This window comes from Pezoporus occidentalis, unplaced genomic scaffold, assembly GCF_034315485.1.
Source record: "Pezoporus occidentalis ecotype Australia unplaced genomic scaffold, CSIRO_AGI_Poc_V1 ctg107, whole genome shotgun sequence".
In the NCBI taxonomy this organism is placed as follows: Eukaryota; Metazoa; Chordata; class Aves; order Psittaciformes; family Psittacidae; genus Pezoporus; species Pezoporus occidentalis.
The window spans coordinates 121,849-138,001 of record NW_026912854.1 but is presented as its reverse complement, the minus strand read 5'-3'; the positions used below and the strand labels follow the sequence as shown (position 1 = coordinate 138,001).

Here is a 16,153-nt window from a genome sequence, read left to right as displayed (position 1 = left end):
ATAAAGAAATAGGAATTGGGATCAGACTGGTCCGCATTCTATTGCATTACTAAACTTGCTTTAATTGCAGTTAATACATCAGGCATGAAGTTATATTGTAATTATAAGTCAACAATAAGTTAATTTAGGTATGAACCTTGCACATACAATTTCCCATGCAAAAAGCAGGTTTTTGCAAGATCACAACTGAATCACCTCCACACAGACTGTGAGAATTTGCATGATGAACACAAATTACTGGCACCATCCAGTAACAGGTAAAATGCGCTGCTTTCACCAGGACAAGGGTTATTTGGAAGAAAGTTTAGTTCTGATCACTGTCATATTAACAAAAACAGAACACAAAGTTCTTGTTCAACAATTCTGTAAAGGTGCCAGCTCTGCTGCTACAAAATTCACACAGTTTCCCAAGACATTTACAATGATGGCAAACTTTCCAAACACTCCCTGCGCTGCCCTGACAAGCTAGAACTGAGCCCCGCCAGCTCACAGATTCTTGTAGGTGACCTGCTGCTGGAACAAGCTCATTTCTATGGGGTTTCCATACCAGAAGCTGCAGCCTGCATCAGTTTAGCTTCCCCTGCTTGATGCTGGAGAAGGGCATAGGTTTTATACTCCTGCATTTTAGTGATACTGCCTATCTACACTTAACAACAAACGTCAGGGCAAACCAGCTTAGTTCCTCTGATTTCAGGAGACCAATCAGTGATAACTTATGGTTGCTAACCAGTACAGATGCAGATAACTGCATTAAGAGCTGAGCCTTCCAAAGGCTGAGACCATGCAAATTCCCAACTGGACTGTAGCCAGCTCCAAAACTGAAATACTCTCTAAACCAAAGGGAATGTAACCAAGTGATCTGACCTTCTTACCACATAAGTAAGTGACTGCATCTCCTCAGACAAATCAACCTTTCATAACACCATTCACATGACCCACCAGATGAAGTGGCTGATTTCTGAGTCACTGAGCTTCCTAGAAGTCACACTGGCACATCTCTTTGTTCGAGAAAGTTCATTCCATAAATTAACTCTATCATGAAGACCAAACAATGTTGAAAACATCATTTACATGAAAACATCTAAACCTTTAGCAACCTTTTAGTTAAAGAGACAGTCACCTTAAAATACAGGCAACAGAAATCTTAATACATCTTAATACCCAACATTCCCCTGCTTGCTTTGGTTATCCTAGGACCACATTATCCTAATATATTTTCTTTCTTCCAGCTTTGTGAGAAGGACTGAGGAACACTGAGGAAACCATAATAATGAACCAAAGTGCTGTTATGTGTACAAAGCAAATGAAGTATTTTCTTCACTCCTTCAGATCCATCTACAAAGAGGGTAAGAAAAGGAAAAAAAAAAGAAATATAGGAAAAGGACAAGAACATGGAAAGATCAGAAGGTCCCAGAAATGCCTCCGGTGTAAGAGAGTGGAGATATAAAGCTGCAATCAAAAAGAATATAAAGTAAGGTTAAGCATCAGGGGAGAAAAGGGAAGAGAGCAAAAATGTCAGGCAGGGAAGTCAGAGCTGGCAATATAAATTCTGTGCATATGACGTACTCAGTGGTATTTTCAGTGGCAATATTGACTTTAAAGCAAAAAAAAATGCATGTCAGTCAGTACTGGAGAAAACAGTAATTTTCATCAGTCTGTTAACAAGAAACAATGGAAGTTTCCACCATCCACAGACTAGGAAAATGCCACATCAGATGAGAGGCTGAACACCTTAAATAGTGCTGGAACAGAAAGACTTCCTGCCACATGTAGTTAAGAACAAGGCAGGTACATGCATGTTCGTAGTGAAATGTATTAGCTCCATGAGGAAACTTCAGGTCCTGCTCAGACGAAAGTAAACACAAAAATTTCCTACAGTACCAATTCTTGGTGCAACAGCACCTAAAGTCCTGATCAGCATGAGAAATGAGCTTGTTCTATCAGAGTAACACACTGCCATACAATTCTGATGTATACGGTTCTGGTTTGCTAGGGTTTTTTTTTGGTGGTGTTTTTTTAAACATAAGGCCAACGTGTTGAATCATGAAGTCTCCAACTTACTTGCAAGTCCATCACGCCTCTTCCTGGGAAGAGCTGAACTTCCATCATGCTTTAACATGAGTCTTTTCAATGCAGGATCCCCAAGGTTACAAAGTACTAAGTCTCTTGTTAAACGATCTGTTTGTTTTACAGTGCTGGGTTACACATCTGGTATGTTTAAAGGTAAATGCTTCTGCAGCTTTTAAACATGTGCTGAAAGCATCTCCTTGCTTATAGTGCATATGGCGTTCATTGCCTTATTTTGGGCACTCCAGATGCTGGATTCAATTTTAGTGCAATTCTTGTGACTGATGTGGCATCAGTCATTAGAAGGCTATTAGAAAAGACAGACATACATTGATGTGAGGCACCTGAGTTCACTGATAAGGTCTAAGAACATCCACCATTTATGATTCTACGATTTCTGGAACTGTTCCATTTCTGAAAGGGCTTATGAATGCAATCATTTTTCTGAAAGCCACCTTAAGGCTCTTACAATCCTTCATAAAACATCACAAACAAGACAGACAGAGACTACCAGGAATTAAAAAGAACCAGAGAACAGAGAGCTCACTCATCAGTTGTAAAGGCCAAGAAGAGAGAGAAGACACGGCCCTGGCCAAATGAAACCCAGTGGGGACTGAAGTGATGTGAGAAGCAACAGCAAGTGTGGCAAGAGATGCACAGCATAAGCCTGTATAACTGAGAAATACAAAGGAATACAAGGAAGCAAGATGGTGATAAGGCCAGGAATAAGGAGGGAAAAAAGAGAAATCAAATTTGTCATAGTAAGAGGTACACTAAAGTATCAGTGCTCACAGCAAGGTTTTGTATAATCCATGTCAACAAGCTGCAGCGGTGCTGATGGCCTCTGCATGAAGGTACTAGCACTTTCATCTGGTGGTTCTTCTGACTTCTCTCTTCTCAGCATTGTGCAAGCATATGTACATTTATATCTTTCCTGGCATTGCCCTTCTCACATCCTCTTTTCACTAAGATCTCCTTGCTCTTCTCCTAACCAAAACTGCTGTCCTGTTCACTTTCCAGTGCAAGTCCTCTGCGATTTTATCACAACAAGGTCTTACCAAACGTAAATGCTGTAGATAAAGGGCTGAAGAATCTTAAAGAATAGCTAAAAACATTTCCACTTTGGGGTAAACTGGGGAATTTACTCCTAATCGAGACAGTTGCTCCCAAAAAGAGTGAGTAGGATGAAGCAGTGAAGGCAATACAAGGAGCAAATTAATTCACTGTCTTTTGAAGCAGCTCGTTTAAGACCAAACTAGAATATTCCTGAAGAGCTGAAAACTCAGTGAATACCACTTCTTCTGTAGTCTTGCTATTCTGATAAAAACTGCTCCCCTAAATTGCCTGTGAAACAAAGTCCTAAGGCACATAACTGGTTAACCACAGCCAGTAGCTGGAACACCTTCAGGACTTCTACAGCACTTAACAGCCATCTCTAGCAAACAGCAAAGCACACACACAAACCCCAGTGCCAGCCCAGGGCTAGGGAGCCCCTGTTGGCATAGCCTTCCACCTGTAGTATTCAAAATGTAATGACTCTTTGAGAGGTGGCTGTATGAAAATAGTGCCCCATTTAAAATGAAACTCTGCTGTTTGTGTCTCCAACTCAGATTTGCTTCCCGAGGAAAGCTGGTTTACAGTGCCAGCCACCCCACTGCAGGTCAGTACAAGCAAGAGAACTGCAGACTTTGTCACGCTTTCTCGTCAATAATGGTAAATTAGACTCAGGCCAACGTAAACTCAACGTTTTCTGTTTCTCCCAGTCATAGCAAGAAACTGATTCTCCACGTCTTATTTCATGTGTGCCACAGCAGCTGGCCTGTAACAAATGAATAAGGCAGAATAGATTTCCACACAGCAGCTCTCACTTTTAAAAGAACTTAAAACTATTTTACATAGTTCAAGAACAGTAAAAAACGTGTAGGAAACAGGAGCAAAAGGTCTGTATGTCTTGATGAACAGTGATTCTATGTATTCCCAGAGGTACTAAAAACCCAGCCTTTTTACAGCAGAAATGGTGCATTGGTAGAGCTTGTTCGGAGTCCCCATTTACAATCTCTGTCTAGCCATCATCACTGATGCTGTGTACGTCAATAAGTGCCCTGGGACCCATACATTACCATCACACTGCTCTAAATCCATTACAACGCCTGTGATTTTTCGCTCTGGGGTCCCCAAGATCAGCATGTTTCAGCGATCCCCCCCTCTCTGACAATAGCATAAGCTTTTATAGCCATCCCTAGCTGCCTGAAGAGCCACAGATGTACATGGAAACAGAAGGAATTACCTCTGCCTCCACGCAGTAAACTGACAAGGTTTTGCTTAAAAGGCACAGGCTTTTTACAAAAATACCCAAATCCCTCACAGTTTTGCTGCTGTATTTCCTAAAAGCCTAAAGAAACAACTTTGTATACAGTGTTGGGAAGAATTAGCAAGCCCCTGTCAAAAACATTCCGGATAACTCCATTCTGGTGGGAAAAGTTCAACAAATAAGGACCCACTACTAAAAAGCAAAGGAAAATTCCTTCAATGGGAGAAACCTCAGGGATTTTATTAAGAGATGGAGGAGGAAGGGAACAAGCTGGAACTGCTTTTCTACTATCATATACTGCCTTTACATTCAACCTGCAGCAACCTGAAGCTGCAACTGATGCACTCGGATCCTCACGGATGTCGGACATCGCTCTGGTGGTCACCAACAGCCAACCTCATCAGCTACAGCCCCTCCACCTGCCCACCACCACCACCACCACCACCTTGACTTGTGCCTTGACATCCATCCACCCAGCAAAGCGGGGTCCCGAGGGGGAACTGCCCCGCTACCCCAGGGCAGACAGCGTTAACCGGCTTTTCCTTCGGGAAAGCTGCACCACGGGCCAGCATCTGGAACTGACGACTCATTATCAGCCTTGCTGGATCTCCCATGAAGGCGCTGTTTTCCTCACCGGGGACACGGCTGCGGGTCCCGGCCGCTCCTCACCCTCTGCCTGCCTGCCCCTCGGCAGCCTCCACCTCAGAGGCGGAAGGAGCCCCTGCTACGGAAACACCAAAAAGCCTCAAATTCAATTCGGGAGCGCGGCGAGTCCACCCACCCGCAGAGCCCGGCAGGAGCCGCAGCTCTTCTCCTTCCACCTCAGAAGGTAAGAGAGAAACTTTGCTTTACAGAACGCACAAACTTTGCCTTGCCCCTGCAGCCTCTCCCGCCTCCCCTACCTCATGGCTCCTCCGCGCCGCCCGCCCCTCACGACATGGCGGCCACCCCCTCCCCACACAACCGGCCGCCCGTCGCGACCGGGGCGGGCAGCAGCCACACGACCCTCCTCCGGCCCTGGCCCTTCCCCTGCACTCACCGCGGCGGCCAAGGGACGCAGGCAAGAGGAGGAGCCGGCCCATGGGTGCTTCCCCCCGGGGAGGAGCTCCCGCCCCAGCCGTGGTCTCTCCGCTGTGGCAGGGAGCGGCTCCTCCTCACGCAGGCATGGCCGAAGGCCGCTTCCCCTCACGGGCACCGGCTTTCCCTCCCCACACCGGCATGGCCGAAGGCCTCCTCGGGGGCCCCCACCTGCCCTCAGGGGCCCTGTTTCCCTCAAGAGGAGGCACCTTCTGTCAATAGCCCCCATGGAGGCAGTCAGGAGATTGATTTCCACTTGCTTCTCGCAAGGGTAAAACACCCATTTAAGAGTTCAAAAGCCCAACTGCGTGTGGTAAGGATAAAGCAGGATTGGTGCTGATCACAGAACCCCAGGTTGGAAGGGCTCTCAAGGATCATCTGGTCCAGCCCTTCTCAGCAAATATGCCCTAAATATCAGCCTAATCTTCAAAGTATCCAGTGCTGGGGAGTCCAGCACTTCCTTGGGGCAGTTATTCCAATGGCTGATGAATCATCTTCCTCTTTGTACAGTCAGAATCCCTCTAGGAGGGATTTTTGTCCATTACCACTCATCTTGTGACTCCTTGTAAAAAAGGGAGTCTGTTTCTGTTGTAGCCACCCTCTATATACCGTTTATTTAATACATTTATTTATATATGAAAAATTATACTTCAAATTAATGATCATGCCCTCCCTACTGAAATTACATCCATTAAAACACACAACCAACAGAAGTTTCAGTTACCTTTCCATGTAACTTGCATGTGCAACACTGGTACTCTTGAAGCACGCACTGAACAGCGAGAGGTTTGGTAACTGCAGCTTTATTTACTCAGACTAGACACTGCCAGCACTCAAAGGACTGTGTTTTGCTGCAGACACAGTGCCCAACTTTGAAAACACACATAACAGTTTATGCAGAGAAGACATTACTTTGTCATTTGTTTATCAAAGCAGTCACACAGTGACACTGGTTATCTCTTACATCCCTCTGTACCTTAAGAGAGCAACCACAAAACACACTGTACAGAAGATAAGCCAAAGTTCAGTTGTTTGACATCTTTCTGGGTGTCAGTTTTGCCTTGCTCCCCACAGGTTAACTCCAGGGGTTGCCAAGTGCCATGAAGGTAAGTACTCTAAACCTTGCAAAAGCTTCCAGTGTTGCAGAAGGTTGTCAACGCTGGTGGTGGGGAAGAGGCCAGGTCTCTTCATCTGGGGTTTAACAGACAAGCAAAACCATGGCACGAATGCACTAGCAGTCACAGGGGACTTCCTGATTTCACTGGAAGTGAGAGCAAGGCTTAGATAGCACCAGGCCAGTCAAAAAGGTCTTTTAAAAAACCCTTAGAATTATCTAACTAAAATGAATTCTTTAAAATTTGTTGGTTATACCTAACCTATTACTGTGCATAGAAAGTAGACAGCCATTAGACTTTGGATGAGATCCTTTGCCAAATGCCGTCTTCAGGGCTGGGTTGCCTTTTGGACTAACACTTACAAACATGGAAATAGTTTAAAAATACCATTACTTTTCTATGTTAACTATATAAACAGAAACAGGAAGTCCATAGCTTTAGGTAGCTTGGCCTTTAAACCATCAAGAGAAGCAGCAGAGGAAAGAGTTTAGTCTCGGTTTGGAGTCTGAGTCTACTTTGCATCTAACAAATCTTTGAAAGTCTTGACACTAGTGTACACAGTACTGAAGAACAAAGGGCCTGATCCTGCAGCCCTTACTCCTCAGAAGGCAACAAATATACTCATCAAGATGGCCTTTTTCTTTTAGAAAGGCCAGTAAATGGGACATGAAGCACAGATTTGTGTGCAGCACAGCATGACAATTACAGAATGTCTACATCTGCAACAACTTCAGCAGGTACTCAAGCTATACAAAGCAAAGAAGTTACCAATGTCAGGGTGTCACCAGACTGCAAATTGTGTCTGATGTAGATGCAGAGCAAACTCATCTTTCCTGGATAAATAAATCAACTGCTGATCAGCAGAGTGATGAGAGAGATCTAAATGAAGGTGAATGGCCAAGCAAGTGCAGAGGTATTCTATGCAGAGTCTTTTTCCTTTTCTTTAATAGCAGCTTCAATTTTTTCCATGATTGGCACTGGCCCTGCATAGTTATTAGTTTCAATAGCTTCTAATTTCTTCTGATAGTCAGTTGGCAAGCCATTCTGTTTTGCACCCATACAGATAACCTATAATCAAAGGAAATAAAAAGAGAAAGCCTTCAATAATAGCGTTAGGAACAACAAACTCCTCCAAACTTACTTGTATGGGAGGAACTACTTAGGGTAACAAGAGAATTAATCCCAAATAATGCCATTTGTACCTAAAGATAGCCAAAGGCTTCTGGAAGACCACTGAAGACCTTAGTAACAGCAACAAAATGTTGCTGAAAAGGCTGGTAACTACACTAAGACAAACCCCTAAGATTCTGAAATCTCAATACTTACACAAGTAGTCCACAATCTCCACTGTTGTACTCTACAATCTATAATTATACAAGACTGTACAATTAGGCTGTTAATTCAGTTATTCCATTCTTTTGAGTGAGAATAAGAACTACTTTCTATGCCTTTAGCCAGCCTTAATATCTCTTCTGAGTGAGAAGCAGTGTGTATTAGGGAAGTTGTTTTTTCAAACTCTGCTGTTCAAACCACAGCAGTGAGTACCTAGATAGGTTGCAGCAGTAACAGAAACTTGGTTTAATGCAAAAGCCCAGATTCCTTAGGGTTTGTTATCATAGCTTTCCTTCTACATACAAAATAAACCTAAGCATTAGTGCTAGAGAAAAGGGTCAGTGAGAGGAAAAGAGGAAGCTGTAGGAACCCACACTTGAAAGAGACCAGCAAGTTCTCAATGAATAGATATACACACAGGTTTTAATAGCTGACACTATTGTAAATATTCTTTCATGCATTCAACATCCAGGAAATTCAAGGATGAGTTGTCTAGAAAGGATGACCTTTGCCACAGAAAATGCACATCAGTAGATGGGTGCTGATCACTGTGTGTTGATGCTGTCACCTGTACTAAATTTTTAGCCCCCTTAAGCAAATAAAAGCTTGGGGCATGGGGGAAGAGGAGGACTAAAAACTGACCCTGACAACAGCAGGAGGGAGTGTTTAGCTAGATAAAGTTGCCATTATTGGAGGTCTGCTCTTACAGCATACTAGTGAGAGCTGATGCACAGCAGCAGACTATTGAAATTCCCTGAAAAGCCCTAAAGATCTGTCCTGACATGAAGTGGATTGGCAGGGAGGGGGTCTGTGAAGTAGCAGAGCCTGCTTTCTAAGCAAGCTTTCTCTTCAAGAGTCCTGCAGCAGGTGGTGTCTGCTATGCTCCTGGAGGCTGATTCACAAGAGTGAGTTCTTCAGTTAAGAGGAAGCGGCACACTTGGGATTTAATAAGCTCAAGCTTTGCTTTTGGTAGAAGAAGTCAACACGTTACAGTGATGTCTATCTACAGTTGCTAATAGCTGCAGAATTCCAGACATGCTGTCATTCCACCTGAGGCTAGGCCCACATCAGATCCCACAAGCTAAGCAGGTCAGGCCTGCTGCGTGACTGGATCACGTGTCTCTATAGAGCCAGTGTGTTTCAGAAGTGCTGAAACACTTCTGCCTCACCAGCAATCAAGTGGGAAGCCTGCAGTGCTCTGCAGTTTTGCTGGAAGTCCTGTGATATACTGATGATGCCTCTTTTAAAAGGCGGCAGATGGACTTCTGTATTAAATGATAGTGAGATACTTCACAAGACAATCTGTGCCCTTGAGACTATAAACCAGGTGCTGTATTCTCCCCACAGAAGCTTCCCTCTGTCTTTTTAGTGCAGTGCATTAATTTTTCAAAAGGAGAATTGCTGCATATCAACAAACAGCATCTTTCAGAAATCCCTGTGTCAGTCGTAACTAATTCACAAGTTAAATAGAGTCTTCATACAAGACGTAACTAAACCAAAGAGTAAAACTGTTTTAGCAGGCCTTTAAGAGCTAGCAATCCTCTCTGAGCATCATTACAGCAACACATTGCTCAAGGATGAAGTTATACCTTTATTTACAGTGGATGGAAGGCATGACTAACATTTATTAAATAGGACAGAAGTGCTGCATTATATATTTATTAGTTCTTCCAAAGTTACAGTGATGCAATACCTACCTTTTTATACTGAGGAGAAGGGGGACCACAGACATAGTCCTGCATCTGGTAGCTCCGACAGGTCAGTACCTCTCCTGCTTGAGTCTGGACATTGACTTCTATTGGGACATAAATGCCAGCTTCAACTCCCTCTTGCCTGTAAAGGACATATATTCCTTTCATGCCAAGTAACAGGTATAGCTTTCAAACAAACTCTGCAATTAAACATTTGCATTTATTATAACAGAATTCAAGGCAGGACCCTGGTCTGCACTGTTAACAGACTTAAAGAAAAGCAAATAAAGCAAAACATCTTCCAGTACTTTCTGTGCAGACTTGTTTCATAGCCAAAAATATTTCTAAAGCAGCAACAATAGCAGTAGCATTCACTTATATAATTTTATCCCTGTAAGAAAGATTACTTGCAAAGGTAGAGAATACTCCTTGTGCAAATCTGGTAATCTACAAGGGAAACACAACCAAGAGTATCAGAATTAATGAGCCAGCACATACCAGTCATTACCTTCTGCTCAGACAATGAAACAATTGCAGAGTTTTATCTTGCCCATTGTGTCACATTTCAGTAAGGGGAAACTCATACAACTCTTGTGATGCACATTCCAAAGAACAATCCAAGACACCTTTTAGTTGGTGTCAGACTTACAGTACAGCAACAAAGAGTCAGATCAGGGCAAACCCCATTTTGTTATTTTTTCATTAGCAAAACCATGCTGTCTTAAGAAAACAAAACCAAACTCAAAACCAAGGCTACTTTAACCATTTACCGTTTAGCCACCTTTAGATGCGAGTGATAATATGGGTTTTAATGCTGCTCATCAAAATATCATTCTGACAACTTATCTTTCATTTCAAGTTAACACACACAACACAGGCCATCTTATGCAAGTAATTAGGTTAAGCGCAAGTAGATACTGGAAGCTAACTACAGATTCAAAGTCTACAAAGACTGCAAAGTCAGTCAGTTGGGTGTGAAGAGCAAGAAAAACAGTACAGTGAAGGAACATTCACAGAAGAGATCGACTGCTATGATATATAAGGAAAAGTCATGATTTAGTCTGTAACCTCTGTGTGAAATAGAGGACAAAAAAACCCAGCAAAATAAATCTGACCATAAGACGGCACCAAAACGCATTTGAAGCGAAAGACTTCGGCCATCTAAGCAAAAGATTCCTCTCCCATATTTCTTTTCTGTATATTACATGGTTTTACTAGAAATTCACCTAACTACATGCAGCATCAATTACACATTCCTTCCTCTGCTTCTGGATAACAAGGACAGACCTCTTTATCCAGACTGGGGAGGAAGAAAAAGGAAGGAAGGAAACAGTGATTTTTTTATTTTTTTTTCTTGATCCATGGAGATTTCAGGAAATAACTTGAAGAACTTACAAATATATCTGTTTGTGCACAGCCAGAGAATCCCACGACCCTCAGCAGGGACACATGCAAACTCATTTGAGTTGATTAGAGCAGTCCTTAGAAGAACTATCAACTAACGCTTTAAAAGCCAAGAACACATCTTATTTCCTTCCATTTCCAGTTCACCTTTGTGACATCAATGAGGCAGCTGGAAAAAAAAGCATTCTTTAATGCTAGTGTCCATCCTGCAGTTTCTGGTGACGTTACAGCACTGAAGTCTCTAGCGTCTTAGCCAGCATTAAAGTTTATGTCCTGTCAAAGAAATGCCAGGGATCTGCAATTCTACAGTATTTAAACAAAACTTCTAGAAATTGAAATACAGAACAACGTCCCCATAAATTGGGGAAACACAGTGCTACTATCAAAGCAGATGCTACCAGACAGGCTTTTTACACTGGTGAAAGTTTATGCTTTAGGAAAGCATGGTAAATGAGGAAATTTAAGTAAAGGTCAGCAGAAACAGGGGCAGAAGGTAAGTGCTAGTGTATGCAACATAGGGGGAACTCAGGAGATCATAAAGCAGGGATATGTGATGCTCTCTCCAACCATAAGCATACCAAGTAGATGCCCTCCTGCTTAGGACTAACACTCCTAACCAGGACATGAGAGTGCTGAGACTTCCCATTCCCATGGTGTGCTAACAGAACTTGGGCAACAGTTTCTGTTGTGTTTCAGGTTCTCTGTAGGCAATCAAAAGCAAGTTTGAACTTCCAAGTTCCATGGCCAAGGTTATAAGGACATGTCTACACAGCATGGTACAGCCATAACCAAAACTGCAACACTACCACAGGCAGGAGAACTGTATTAATGTAGTGCTTTCAGTGGGTTTAATATGCCCTGCTTTCTTAGCCTCACAAGCCCAGATTTTTACTGGATTTAACTGATGGTGATGAACGGCTCTGAACAAACTATCCTTGTACACCTGAAGCACTGTGCTGGGCAGGCGCATCCCAAAAGCTGCAATAAGCACATGACACCAGCTAAAATTTTGGAGATTAAGTTCTAAATCCTGCCTTAAATGCTGCAAGAAATTATGCTACACACCTGGATTTGTTTGCCCATGTGGTCCTCTAGACTTCAGCCTGGGACCAACTTGCTTAGGTTGCCTAAAACTTGTTTTAATTATCAGGCACAGGCAGAACATTCTCCACCATGCACTGCAGTGGTGAAGACAGCCTCTCCCATTCAGTGGGAGAAACAGCTCCCTGCTTGGTTGTACCTCGAGTTCACAAAAGTTTGACTCCTTAGAAGACATGTAAAATAAACTCCTCAAAAGGTCCCACTGCCTTTATTAAAGATCCCCTTCTCTTCTGCAAAGCCTTATCCTCAGCCTTTCCTTTTCACTACATCTGGAGACTACAGATGTCTAGAGATAGAAATTGGTATCAGTCTCAAAGGAAACTCTCCCTAAAGCAATGGGAGAAGTGCTACACCACAAATAAAAGAGTTAAGAGTCATTATGGGACATTGTAAGGTCAGGGGTTAAAAAAAGGAGCCTGACCAATGTATCGGCTCCAAATCAAGGTCCACATCTTATGAAAATACCCCTGTGTTAAAAACAAAGCCATTTTATCCCCAGTTGTATTAGAAGTCAGTACACATACTATGAAGTGAAATTCACATACTAAAGTCCAAAGCACCTTTTTGATCCCCACACCAACGCTTCCACACAGCTCTTCACCAAAAATTAACTACCACTTTTCAACTGCTCTCTAAAGTAGAAGACAGCAAAAGTTAAGTCACCTACTTATCCAGTGAACTTAAATTGCTAGTGTTCATTTTCCACACTATTCCCCATACTTCGTCTCCAGGGCTCTGAACAATGGTAGCTGTACCTCCATGCCAGACAGAACTCGTCCTGCCTTGATGATGGCCAAACTCGAGCTTAAAATCCTGCAAATGAAACCAATGCAGAGAATCAATTTCCACTTAAGGCAAGGGCTGTTGGGTAATCTTGACATGAATGGGGCAGCTAAAGGAGAATCCGTGAGTAGTCAGTTGAACCCACAGAAGGAGGAATGGACGGGTGGGATCTGATCCAGCTCCCATCTCACAAGGGGCTATAGTCAGCTACTTTTTCACCTCCCCATAAGAAAGAGCAGCCTTAGGACAAAGGGGAGAGAGATCTGGCAGAGAGCACTGCTGATAAAAGTCTTGGTCTGCTGAGACCTGGATCAATGCAAACCTCTCAGTAGTCTGGCCTAAATATGAGCTAATGAGAAGAAAGCAGAGGTAACCCTTTATCAGGAGCAGCACACACACCCCACTGTGCAGTAAACACAGTACCGCTGAAGTCAGCTTGACTTTTGTCCAAGTTGGCAGTGACAGGATTGCCGCTGTTCTTCCTGTTAGGCAATCTGAAGGGCCCTCAGCTGAGGTGTGCCATGGAGAAAGGAACGGACTACTGCCTTCTTCTCATTCCTCAGAAGGCATGCCCACCCAGTGCCCACCCCTGTGCACCTTTTGGTGCAGTTACAAGACTTAAATGCTACCACGCAGGGTCCAGGAAAAGAGTGAGGGTAAAGAAGCCCACAAGACGGTGAACTTTGGATCTTGTCTTCATGCACCATCCTGTGCATTTTCCAGTGTTTTGGGCCATCACTCCACTGAAATGTTCCTGGGTATTTCTATATGATGGTGCAGTGAGCTTATTCTGCATTCCTTGAATAAGGAATAAGCTCACCTCCTTGAGTGAGCTTATTCTGCAATTCTACAGTATTTAAACACCTGAAGTTGAAACATTCTTTTAGAAATGGAGTATCTCCTTCTTACAAATAATATCACATATTACTATAGAGACAAAAGAGAGTAACAGGTTCTTGCATTTTACCAGAGTAATTTCCCATCTGGCTCCGTACACTACCTTTCCTCTCCTACTTGTTAGCCAGTTTGTGGATCCTTCCCTAGCAGTAGAAAAGGGAAAGCAAAAGAAACCCCACACCAACAACTTTTACAGAAGACTTCCTGCTTAACCACAATGACAACAAAAATAAATCCCAAACCTTCACAACCCCACAGCTTTATTTCTCATATTCACCCTCTTTGAGCTAGAAGTTTAGTTTGAAGTACATGTTTGTACATATTAATATTTGCTTTCTGAGACATGTTGCTTTCGTGTAATATACCCTAAGAGATATAGGAAAGAAGTTTGCAGAAGTTGAGCAGTTGGAGGCTCACACACAGAACAGCACTGATCAGCAACCATTTTTGTTTTATCCTTTCAGTGATGTTTTCCTGGCCTGACCCACACTGAATGCCTGCAAGGGGGTGTATAAACCATCGGGTAACATCCCAAAAAGGGCGAGAGAGACTGTACAGGAATAGAGCGGTTAGCTCTGGAACCAGAAGCAGGAAACCTGATGTTATGCTGTGTGGCAACTGCAGCAAGCACTGCAGGGCAGAGGGAACAAACACATTACATACTTTCTTGGGTCAAGAGCCTGGTCTTTGGCCCTTCTTCTACGTACCAGTGTAATACCCTTTCTGTGCATGTTATGCATCCCATTCCTTACAGCTTTTGGCTGAAGATTAACAAAGCTTCAGGAAGTAAAACCAGAGGGAAGTTAATTGAATACTGTAGTTCAGCAGCGAAAATATTCTGTTTACAGGTTGGTTTTCCTTTTTTAAGCCAACATGGTCCTACCATAGGGCAATTAACAGAAATCAGCTCCAACCTTTGCACACTTTCTCACTCCCAAACCTCAGTGGCTTTCCAGCTCGAAGCAAGGGAGCAAAGTCACCCGGTGTTAACAGGGAGCATGGCACTCAGAGGCTGGCCAAAAAAAGAAAGTGCCTGGCTGTCCTGCAGTGTGACAAACGTGTCACCTGGAAATCCACCCAAAACCCAAAAGGAAAGCTGAAGCATAGGGCTTTCTTTTATTCCAAGGTAAGCACACTATTGCTGCTGCTTTCCTCCTCACCTTCCACAGCTGATCCTGCAAGGTGCTGGGCTCTCAACACGTTCAGTTCCTCAGTGGTACCTCTACGCACCTCACACTTCATAGGAACATGCCTCAGTTGCCCGGTTGATAGTTCCAAGAGACACCAAGTACCTGACTACAGGGAGGTTATTAACGACAAGCTTTTGGAACTTCTTCACTCACTCTCACATAGATCATTTCCTACCAGTTACCCCAAGAGAACCTTCAAGTCATCCTTAAGTGGCATCAATCGATGCTCTGCTTCCCCAAGGATCCTTCCAGTTGTACAAAGCTCTACATCAACTTAACGACCATAAGCTCGTATTTCCAAGTCTCCTAAAGCCAAGCTGATGTACTACCACTTAATAACCCCAGCCAGGGGGAGAACAGCCAGGGCATAGGAAGGAGCCAGCTACTGAGGACAGCTTGCATCCCACTCCACACACGGCACGGGAAAGGCTTCTCACTTGTACCCAGTGTGGCAGAGGGGAAGGAGGACTCCTGGTTTAAAAGTGAAGCAGCATCCTTTTAGAACTGCCAGAAACCCAGCTACCACCTGCAACTCAACGTGCTCAGGCTCACAGCTCTTTACACGCCGGGTCGCGGCTGGCACCACGACAGACGTGCCTAAACGCAGGGAGATACCCCCAAAGGCAGGACTAACGCCACCACTTGCAGCCCAGTGACCTCCCCCGTCCCCGGCTGGAGGGATCGGCTGTCCCGCAGCACCGGACCCCCCCCCCCGCAGCAGAGCCAGGCCCCGCTCCCCGCACACACCTGCAGGCGTGCCAGGCCGTACAGCGCCGCCGAGGGGTTGCTCAGCAGCAGCCGCTCCCGCAGCAAGTTGCTGCCGTACGCGTAGTACAGGAAGCAGCAGCGGCCGCCGTTCCCCTGCTCGGTACCGGTACCGACACCCGGCTCCATCCCTGCGCTGCCAGCCGGGCCCCCCCGCGCTGCCGCTTTAAGCCCCCCCTTCCCGCCGCTCGCCATTGGCGGGTCACCGGCGTGCCACGCCCCCATCGCTGCTACCGTAGTCACGTGAGAGCGACCCGCGGGATGGCGGTGGCGGTAGTTGTGGGGTGCGGCGTGCGCGCTCCCCGGGGGCAGTGATGGAGAGCAAGGCGCGTTCCCGTCGTCCTGGGGACACCTTAGAGCAGCTTCCAGTGCCTGAAGGGGTTACAGGAAACCTGGAGAGGGGCTTGGGACAAGGGCCTG

The 16,153-nt window shown here is 44.5% G+C and overlaps 1 protein-coding gene across 1 annotated transcript; it reads right to left on the bottom strand.

Moving 5' to 3' along the window:
* Positions 1 to 6,242: 6,242 nt before the first annotated feature.
* On the bottom strand, positions 6,243 to 15,862 carry GGCT (gamma-glutamylcyclotransferase). Its single transcript, XM_062621308.1, has 4 exons — positions 15,716 to 15,862; positions 12,766 to 12,911; positions 9,600 to 9,735; positions 6,243 to 7,638 (listed from the first exon to the last, which is right to left on the bottom strand). Exons 1-4 carry the CDS (start codon positions 15,860 to 15,862, stop codon positions 7,489 to 7,491), a joined length of 579 nt encoding a protein of 192 aa, XP_062477292.1. The 3' UTR covers positions 6,243 to 7,488.
* Positions 15,863 to 16,153: the final 291 nt, after the last annotated feature.

Bases quoted from the DNA above. Each gene is read 5' to 3' on its own strand.
- GGCT (XM_062621308.1), bottom strand. From the start codon at position 15,862: ATGGAGCCGGGTGTCGGTACCGGTACCGAGCAGGGGAACGGCGGCCGC. The intron at 12,912-15,715 runs GTGTGTGCGGGG...TTTCATTTGCAG, and splicing joins ACGGCCTGGCACGCCTGCAG to GATTTTAAGCTCGAGTTTGG. The intron at 9,736-12,765 runs GTAGGTGACTTA...TGTCCTTTACAG, and splicing joins AATTTAAGTTCACTGGATAA to GCAAGAGGGAGTTGAAGCTG.